The 9,305-nt window shown below is 50.5% G+C and overlaps 1 protein-coding gene and 1 pseudogene across 2 annotated transcripts; one reads left to right on the top strand and one right to left on the bottom strand.

Annotated features, from left to right (window-relative positions):
* Nucleotides 1-31: 31 nt before the first annotated feature.
* LOC119292135 (pentatricopeptide repeat-containing protein At3g53170-like) lies at nucleotides 32-4,431 on the bottom strand. Of its 2 annotated transcripts, none has more exons than XM_037570964.1 (5): nucleotides 4,175-4,431; nucleotides 1,527-4,071; nucleotides 1,220-1,430; nucleotides 1,022-1,140; nucleotides 32-401 (listed from the first exon to the last, which is right to left on the bottom strand). In XM_037570964.1, the coding sequence occupies exons 1-2, from the start codon at nucleotides 4,394-4,396 to the stop codon at nucleotides 2,965-2,967; spliced, it is 1,329 nt and encodes a 442-aa protein (XP_037426861.1). In that variant the 5' UTR covers nucleotides 4,397-4,431; the 3' UTR covers nucleotides 32-401; nucleotides 1,022-1,140; nucleotides 1,220-1,430; nucleotides 1,527-2,964. The 2 variants fall into 2 exon arrangements, with proteins under 2 accessions (XP_037426861.1, XP_037426862.1); XM_037570965.1 differs by having other exon boundaries at nucleotides 1,022-1,108.
* On the top strand, nucleotides 1,180-2,256 carry LOC119292136 (annotated as a pseudogene).
* Nucleotides 4,432-9,305: the final 4,874 nt, after the last annotated feature.

Below are 9,305 nucleotides of genomic sequence, written 5' to 3'. Positions count from 1 at the left end.
CCAACCAACAGAACTGAGTGGGCTTACAGGATTGAGCCCGCAAACTCGCATGCAGGCGCCAGAAACACAACCCGGCGCAGGACGCCTCGCAATTATATTCCATATATAGATTTTAATTACTACCCGGTTGGCTAAGGAAAGATGGGTGCCCAACATGGTGGCCCAGAAAAGCCCGAAACAACAAGCCCCACCAACCACGAGAATTAGTAGTAGGGTGATGTATTGGCGCATTGACCTAGCTAGAGCGCCTCTTGCGTCCGCTCCTTTTCGTCTCCAACAACTCGTCCATCGCTACCGCCGCTAGGGCTTCTTCTTCCAGCCGTCGCTTGCAGTCATCGCCGGCCCGCTGCTCAACATCTCCTCCGACTTCACAGCGCCACGGCTCACCACGAACCTGAGACCTAAAAGGTACAGTACTCAATACTACAGTATATAGATTAACATTGCAGCTAGAGTAAGAATTTGTGTTAGATCAACTGCAGTTTACATGCTTATTTCGTATTAACATGGGATTGCATAAGACCGGAGATTAATTGAAAGTAATGTATATGTACTCTTCAGTTCTGTTCGGCATCAAGAATTTAAGATGAGAAATACACCGCCAGCAAGTAACAAGTAGATTCATGCGTAGAGCTACGCTTGAACAAGAAAAAAAAACTGTAGGTTGCCTTAAAATTGCAAAACAGCATACTGTTAAAGTTTGGTACAGTTATACTATTTTGTTATATTGTTTGTACGATAGTTATTGCCTTTTTCACCCCCTAGGCTCAAATTTTGTCTCCGCCTCTAGTCATGCCCAATACATTAATTATGATGCAAATTGCTGAATTATGTGACACTCCCTCTGTTCCTAAATATAAGTCTTTTTAAAGATTTCAATATGAACTACATACGGATGTATATAGATGTATTTTAGAGTGTAGATTCACTCATTTTGCTCAATATATAGTTCATATTAGAATATCTAAAAAGACTTATATTTAGGAACGGAGGGAGTACATATCAATTTATGCGCACATACCATTTGATCTCCCTTGATTATGTGATGCGAATCCCTTCATTGTGTGATGCAGATCCATCATTTCCACATGCATGCCCCCTGATCTCCCTTCATTGTTAGTCACAGGATACAGCCACATCCTGAAAGTTTCCGTTTGATTCCTTTCCAGCTTCCGCAACATGGGTAACATTTTAACGTCTGCAATTAACAAGCCCATACCTGAGACGTCCTCGAGATGCCTGACCGAGTGTGTCACCGCCGCCCACAACTTTGAGGTGATTAAGTACTCGTTGCTCGAGGGTATGGGTTCTGGCAAGTTCATTTGCTCGAGCAAATTCAGCGTCAGCGGCTAAGACTGGAACATTAGGATCTATCCTGACGGGGCCATGAAGGAAGACAAAGCTGCCTACATGTCGGTCTTCTTGTGTTTCTGCCGTGGAGCAACAAGGGATGCGAAGGTGAAGTACACTTTTAGTTTATTAGAAAAAGATGGCAAAGTCAGTAATTTAACGGACAGCACATATACCTTTTCATCGGCGAGTATCGGTCGGGGCTGGACCAACTTTATTGAAAAGTCCAAGCTGAAGGAACTGCTGTCCCGCAATGACGACTGCTTCACAATCAGGTGTGTTTTGACTGTCATAAAAGACCATCACACGGAACAAGTTGGCACAGTCCCGGTCCAGGTCCCGCAGTCAGACCTGCACACGCACTTTGCAAATATGTTGAAGGGTGGAGAAGGCGTGGACGTGACATTCAGTGTCGGCGACCAACTCTTCAGTGCACATAGATACGTGTTAGCCGCACGATCGTCGGTCTTCAAAGCCGAGCTCTTTGGTCAAATGAAGGGGACCACTACAAAAAACATCAAGATCGATGACATGGAGCCTGCCATCTTCGATGCACTTCTTTACTTCATATACACAGATTCTCTGCCAAACAATTTCGATGTTGATCAAAATGTGGCACTGCAGCACTTGTTAGTCGCTGCAGATCGGTATGGACTGGAAAGGCTAAAGGCTATTTGTGAAGAGAAGCTATGCCAGAAATTTGATGTGCAAACAGTTGCAACCACACTTGCTTTAGCAGAGCAGCACCACTCCTTGCAACTTAAAAAAGCTTGCCTTGGATACCTGTCTTTGCAGGACGTGCTTCGAGCTGTCAAGAAGACGGATGGATTCAAGCACCTCACAACCAGCTGTCCATCGATTATGATGGACATATTAGACAAGGTCGCCCCATCGTCACAAGTATGAGTAGTTCAGCTCAGAATTTTGATTGAAGTATGCAGTTCTAGTCGTATCCATCGATTTCTATTATCTGCCTGGTGTGTCCACTGGAAGACTGAACTTCTCTTCGAGAATGTGTGTTCTGTGCTCTGAACTTATTGGTGTTCAAAATTCTAAGGAAATTCACATGGTTCTTTGTTTCTTTCTTTTGTGTTGTTCCGTTTCTCCCTTTAGTTTTGTGGCAGTGAATTTTCCGATAGACCCAGAGGAAACTAGGTTTACATATTCTGACATGAATATATACTAGACTGGAGCTCTGAATCGGACCTTCTTTGCTGTACCGTACTCCCTTGCACTTCCAGATATTCCAAGCTACCTGTCTGAGTTTGTACTTGTGCAATTAGATCTAGGCTGCGTGAAACTCCCATTTCCGATGGCACAACATGCCACCACTAATTTATCTATTCCAAGTGGTTCCTCATTGATGGGATACGGAAAGAACAATAGTTAGTGTCTATTTCAGCTCAGCTTAATTTGGTACAGCCAAAGATAAATTCCATAGAAAGTTGTGAACTTCTAGTAACCTTGTCATTGGCATCCAACTGGGTCACCAAAAACTGGCATTCAATCTCAGAACTGATCACTGACCCCAAACAAAGATAACCGGTCATGGATGATCAGCAGTTTAATGCAGGCATAAATCAACAAGAAGCTCACCAAAATATAGCAAAGCACTTACAGCAACTTCTCGTCAACTCTTTCCAGTTCTTTTTCTAATAACTTAGCGTCTTCCTCCATTCCATGGGCAATATATGCCTGAATCATGGTGCTATAAATTACCTTGCCAGGCTTACATTTCTTTTCCTTCATTAGCTGTAGCATTTCCTCCATTATTTTGATATCGCCAGACTTGGCGTATGCACTGATAACACAGTTGAAAAATGGAGTATCTAAGGCAACATCAGTGTTCTCCGTCTGCCGAATAATTGCAGGAACCCTATCAAGGAGCCCAGATTTGCTGTATCCATTAACCAGCGAGCAGTACGTGATGGGGTTGGGTTTGACACCCTTAATTTTCATCAGCCTGAAATAGTACTCCATCTTCTCAATGTTGCCAGCCCTTCCAAAACACTCTATGATTATGTTGAACGTAGCGGCAGAGGGTGAGAAGAAGCGCCGCTTCATATATTTCAGCACCGACAACATTTTGTCAGGCATGTTAGCCTTGCCGTAAGACTTCATCATGATATTGAAAGTCCGCGTATCTGGCTCAACGCCCATCAACTGAAACTCACCATACCACCTCTCCATGTCATCCACCCTGCCACGGTTGCCATAGGCCCAGATGATGGAGTTCATCGTGTATATGTCCGGCACATTGTCCCCGTCTTGAAGCATGTTGGACAGCGCATCCTCCATCTCCTCTAGCATGCCGGCCTTGCCGTACCCATTAATTATCCCATTGTGGATGACAACGTTGCATCCAACCCCCAGATATGACATCTCGTCGAGGACGGTGGGGATCAGGTCGAAGCGGCGCGACTTACAGCAGCAATTGATGAGGACAGAGAAGGTGTACTCGTCCGGCTTGCAGTCTGCGTCAGCACCTTTCATCCGATCGACCGTGGCCATCGCCTCGTCCAGCAGGCCGCTGTAGCCGTAGGCGCCAACGAGCGCCGTGTACACGTCCACCGTCGGCGCGAGCCGCTTCTCCGAGAGCATCACCTTGAAGAGGGCGGTGGCCGGGCCGGGCTGCCGGCACCTGCCCAGCATCATCAGCAGCCTGGCGTAGATCTGCGTCCTCGGCTCGTACCACCGCTGCTTCCGCAGCAGCTCGAAGATCTGAGAAACAGCAATCCTTACGTGGTGAGCATCAGTCGAACAGGTAGCGCGCACCGGCTGGACCATACGAGAGAGAGAGAGAGGGGTTGAGGAGGGAGCGGACCTCGAGGGCGGACTCCCAGCGGGAGGAGGCGACGGCGGAATCGAGGGCCTGGAGGACGGCGCGGGGCCAGAGGCGGGTGGAGTGCTGGCTGGAGCCCGCGGACGCCTTGCGGGAGACGCCGGAGACGGCGGCCTCGGTGCGGAGGATGCGGGCGAGCGCCTCCTCCGGCTGCTCGGCCTCGGGGGCCGCGGACGAGGGCGGCCTGCGGCCGCGCTGGGCCATGGCGACGAACGGCGCGCGCAGAGGCGAGGACGCGGTGGTGGCGGCGGGGCAGCGCGCCGGCGAGTGCATGGTGCCGTGGAGTGGCGCGAGAGCGAGACGGAGGAGATAAGGTGCCCAGCGGCAGGCGGCAAAGCAACTGAGCGAAACTGCTCCCGTCCCATTCCATTACCGTTGGATGGCTTCAACTGTTTGGAACCGATTTTGCTCCCCAGATTTTTACGTAGAAACTCAACTTTTCCCTGAAATTTCCAGCAAAATTACATAAATCTCCAATTTGTGTTAAACAGAAAAATGTTGTTATAGATTAGGAGGCTGTTAATATTTGTAGTTATCTCCTTATCTCTTGTAACAACCTATGTAATCTCGGCTATGCCGTGCCCTAGAGGCTGCATATTTAACCCCTCCCGGCCGCCCTATGGGCTGTGCCGAATCCCAATCTCCTTCTTCGGTTTCAGATGGTATCAGGCCATCACGCGTAATCGCACGATGGGTTCCCCGATGGCCGCTGCTTCCTCCTCCGCTGCTCTCACAACCCTATCCCTGCCCGCCGCCTTCAACGGGCCGCCGGCGTCCGCCGTTCCCTCGCCATCTGCTAGCCTTATCACCGCCAAGCTCACCACCTCCAACTTCCTCCTATGGCGAGCTCAGGTTCTTCCTCCTCTACGCATCGGCGGAGGTACGGGCTACGTCGAGGCACCCTCCCAGCCCATGCCAAGCTCCTGGAACCCGATGACAAGGGTGAGCGCGCTCCAAACCCTGCATATGCCAACTGATACCATCAGGATCAGATTGTTCTCATCTACCTCCTCGGCTCTCTCTCTGATGAAGTGCTGCAGCAGGTGTATCGTTTTGAAACCTCTCGCGCCATCTGGGCGCATGTCGAGGAGATGTACAACATCCACTGTCATGCCAGCATCGTCCAGATCAAGTTGGACATGGTGGTCTTCCGGAAGGGCAACCTCTCCATGGCAGACTACTTCGCCAAGATCCGCGCCAACGCCAACCAGCTTGCTGTCGTCGGCCGCGCCATGCGTGATGAGGACATCATCACTGCCGTCATCACCGGCCTCGACAGCGACTACGAGCCACTCATCATTGCTGCCACGACTCGTCTTAACAGCATGTCCCTTGGGGAGTTTTACTCCAACGACATCGCCTTCGAACGCCGTCGTGAGTACAACGCCGCTCGTCTTCATCCCAGCGGCTCCTCCGTCAACTCTATCGCTCGGGACTCCAACGGCAACACCAACAACAACCCTCCCAACCGGGGCAAGGGCAACTACCGCGGGTGACCGCGGCGGCTACAACAACTCTCGCGGAGGTGACCGCGGGAACCATGGCGGTGGTGCTGCGCGCGAGCAAGGTGACTTCGGCGGCAACCGAGGCGGTGACCGCGGTGACTACGGCGATCGCGGTGACACCCCCGTCCAGTGCCAGCTCTGCCGCGGTCCTGGCCACTATGCCTGGGAGTGCGGCCAGCGCTACAACCACGCCTTCCAACCCCAACAATCCAAGATGGCTGGTCTCGCTGCTGCATCTCCTCCTTCCATCTTAGGAGATTCTGCCTGGTTCACTGACACAGGCGCCACCGACCACATCACCGGCGACCTTGATCGCCTCACGATCCGGAAAAAGTATCCAGGGAGGGATCGCATCCACACAGCCGACGGTTCAGGTTTGCACATAGCTCATCGTGGTCATGCAATTCTTCCTACTCCCTCTACAAATCTGAAACTTCGCAATATCTTTGCATGTCCCTAATGTTGACAAAAATCGTCTTTCCGTTATCGCCTTGTCGTTGATAATCATGCTTACCTAAAGTATTACCCTACTCATTTTCTTATGAAGGATTTGATCACCAAGAGGGTTCTACTTCAAGGCAGATGTGAGAATGGGCTCTATCCCATTCGGCCATCACCTGCTCGTGCTTTGTCTTCGGTTAGGTTATCTTCTGAAGATTGGCATGCAAGACTTGGCCATCCCTCCATGCAAGTTGTTCAGCATGTTTTATCTTCAAATAAGTTAGCTTCATTCTAGTCGGTCTTTGACCCATGTGTGTAAAGCTTGTCAGCAAGGCAAAGCACACCAGCTACCTTTTCCTAGATCATCGAGTGTTTCTTCCTTTCCCTTAGAACTTATTTTTTCAGATGTGTGGGGACCTGCCAAAACCTCTTCTGGTGGGTTCCAGTACTATGTCTCATTCATTGATGATTATAGTAAGTTTGTTTGGATTTATCTTCTCAAACAGAAATGTGATGTGTTTGATGTCTTCCGTGATTTTCTTGCTCACGTTGAACGCCTCTTGTCTCGTAAAATTCTATGTGTTCAGTCTGACTGGGGTGGTGAGTACGAAAAACTCAGCAACACCTTTTTTCGTCAACTTGGTATTATGCATCACGTTTCCTGTCCACACACACATCAACAGAACGGTTATGCCGAAAGGAAACACTGTCACATTGTTGACATGGGGTTATCCCCGTTATCACATGCATCTATGCTCCTTTGTTTTTGGGATGAGGCATATCTTTCAGCTTGCTACCTCATCAATCGACTTCCTAGTCGTGTCATTGGCAACACTAGTCCTATGGAAAAATTGTTTAACACCAAACCCGACTATACATCTCTCCGTACATTTGGGTGTGCTTATTGGCCCAACTTGCGCCCCTACAACACAGACAAACTTGCTTTTCAATCTCAACAATGTGTCTTTGTTGGGTATAGCATTCATCACAAGGGCTGCAAGTGCTTACACTTGCCCACTGCCCGCGTGTACATCTCTCACGATGTCATGTTTGACGAAAAGGTTTTTACATTCGCTAGTCCTCTCCCCTCCCCCATACCACCTAGGGTAGCCGAACATGCCATATTGTTATTTCCGCATGACCACATGAACTATTGTACACCTGGTTTGCGTGATAACTTGGATGCAGGATCTCCCACGGCGCAGAAAATCCCAGGCGAAACCACCATGGGATCCCAGGAGGATCCTGGTGACCGATCCGAGGCTGATCCGGCCTTGGATCCCGTGCTGTCGGCGGACAGCGACGCGTCTTCCCCTGTGCCAGGCAGCGGCGATGCAGCGGCCTCTGCAGTGGGCCGCGTGGCGCTCACTGACGGGCCGGCTTCCCCTCCACCCGCACCCGGGGCTCCACCCGCGCCAGTGGCGGGGTCCACAACTGGGTCGGCTTCCCTCCAGCCCGACATGCCTCGGGCCGAGCCACACGTGGCTTCAGGGCAGGCCGCTGCTGCGGTTCCTGCCGCCCCGCCAGCTACCGGCTCGGGATCAAAGGCGGATCTCGGTCCCGCTAGCCCTGCCGCTAGTACGGGATCCCAGGAGGATCTCCCACCTGGTTCTTCTGCTCAGTGCGGATCCGATGCTCCATCCGGCCACACCATGGTGACTCGCCTACGTGACAACACACGCAAGGCCATGCAACGCACCGATGGCACGGTCATGTATGACCCGTCTCGACGTGCGTTCCTCGCCTCGCGGGAACCTACTGATCATCGTGAAGCTCTCCATTCTCCCGCGTGGCGTGCGTCCATGCAACTCGAGCTTGCGGCTCTTCATCACAATGGCACCTAGTCTTTGGTTCCACCACCATCCCATGTCAATGTGATCGACTGCAAGTGGGTTTTTAAACTCAAGCACAAGGCTGATGGAACAGTTGATCGTCATAAGGCACGTCTCATTGCCAAGGGGTTCAAACAATGATATGGCTTGGACTATGATGATACGTTCAGTCCCGTCGTCAAACCGGTCACTGTTCGCTTGGTTCTCTCCATTGCAATCTCTCATGGGTGGTGCTTGCATCAGCTGGATGTCCAAAACACCTTTCTTCATGGTGTTCTTCAAGAAGAGGTGTACATGCGACAACCCCCTGGTTTTGTGGATCCCAGGGCACCGCGACATCTCTGCAAGCTCAGGAAAGCAATATATGGTCTTAAACAAGCTCCTCAAGTGTGGTATTCCAGGCTCAGTTCTCGGCTTCTCCAACTTGGTTTTGTGTCATCTAAGGCTGACACCTCGTTGTTTGTTTTTCGTCATGCTCGTGTCACCATGTTTATGCTTGTGTATGTGGATGATATCATTGTGGCCAGCTCGTCTCCTACTGCTACCACCAAGTTGCTTGCTGATCTTCAGGCCTCTTTTGCTATCAAAGATCTCGGTCCTTTGCATTATTTCCATGGAGTTGAGGTGAGATCGTCGCCAGGGGGGATTGTACTTTCTCAACAGAAGTATATTGGCGACATTCTTCATCGAGCTAATATGGAGAATTGCAATATCTCAACCACACTCATGTCTTCGGCCGAGAAGCTCACCAAGGAAAGTGGGTCGCCATTGTCTGGTTGGTGCTCTTCAGTATCTAACACTTACCAGGCCAGATATATCCTTTGAAGTGAACCGTGTTTGCCAGTTTCTTCATGCACCCACAACTATACATCTCTCAGCAGCTAAACGGATTCTGAGATACTTAAAGTATACTCGGAGCATGGGCCTTTCTATAAGAAAATCCCCCACTACTAGGAAAAGGGCTATAGATGATATGGCCACTAATGGCGCACTAGACATGTGGTGCGCCATTACTATATACTAATGGCGCACCATGTGCTAGTGCGCCATTAGTAATATATTACTAATGGCGCACCTGGTGCCTGGTGCGCCATTAGTAGTTTTGAAAAAGAAAAAAATGTTACTAATGGCGCACCATTGTACAGTGCGCCATTACTAGTTGACATAGTAATGGCGCACCAAACCCACCGTGCGCCATTAGTAGTTTTGAAAAAAAAATTGTTAGTAATGCCGAGCCCCACCTTCCCTCGCCCCGTCGCCTCCCCTCCCCTCGCCGCCCCTTGCCCCACCTCCCTCGCCCCGTCGCCCCCCTCCCCTCGCCACCCCCTTGCCCCA

The sequence above is a fragment of the Triticum dicoccoides genome, chromosome 4B, assembly GCF_002162155.2.
Source record: "Triticum dicoccoides isolate Atlit2015 ecotype Zavitan chromosome 4B, WEW_v2.0, whole genome shotgun sequence".
In the NCBI taxonomy this organism is placed as follows: Eukaryota; Viridiplantae; Streptophyta; class Magnoliopsida; order Poales; family Poaceae; genus Triticum; species Triticum dicoccoides.
Note: the sequence above shows the minus strand (reverse complement) of the source record. Positions and strands in the feature narration are given on the sequence as shown.

Coding starts and splice junctions, on each gene's coding strand:
- LOC119292135 (XM_037570964.1), bottom strand. CDS start 4,396: ATGGCCCAGCGCGGCCGCAGGCCGCCCTCGTCCGCGGCCCCCGAGGCC. Junction 4,072..4,174: donor GCTGGGAGTCCGCCCTCGAG/GTCCGCTCCCTC, acceptor GCTGTTTCTCAG/ATCTTCGAGCTGCTGCGGAA.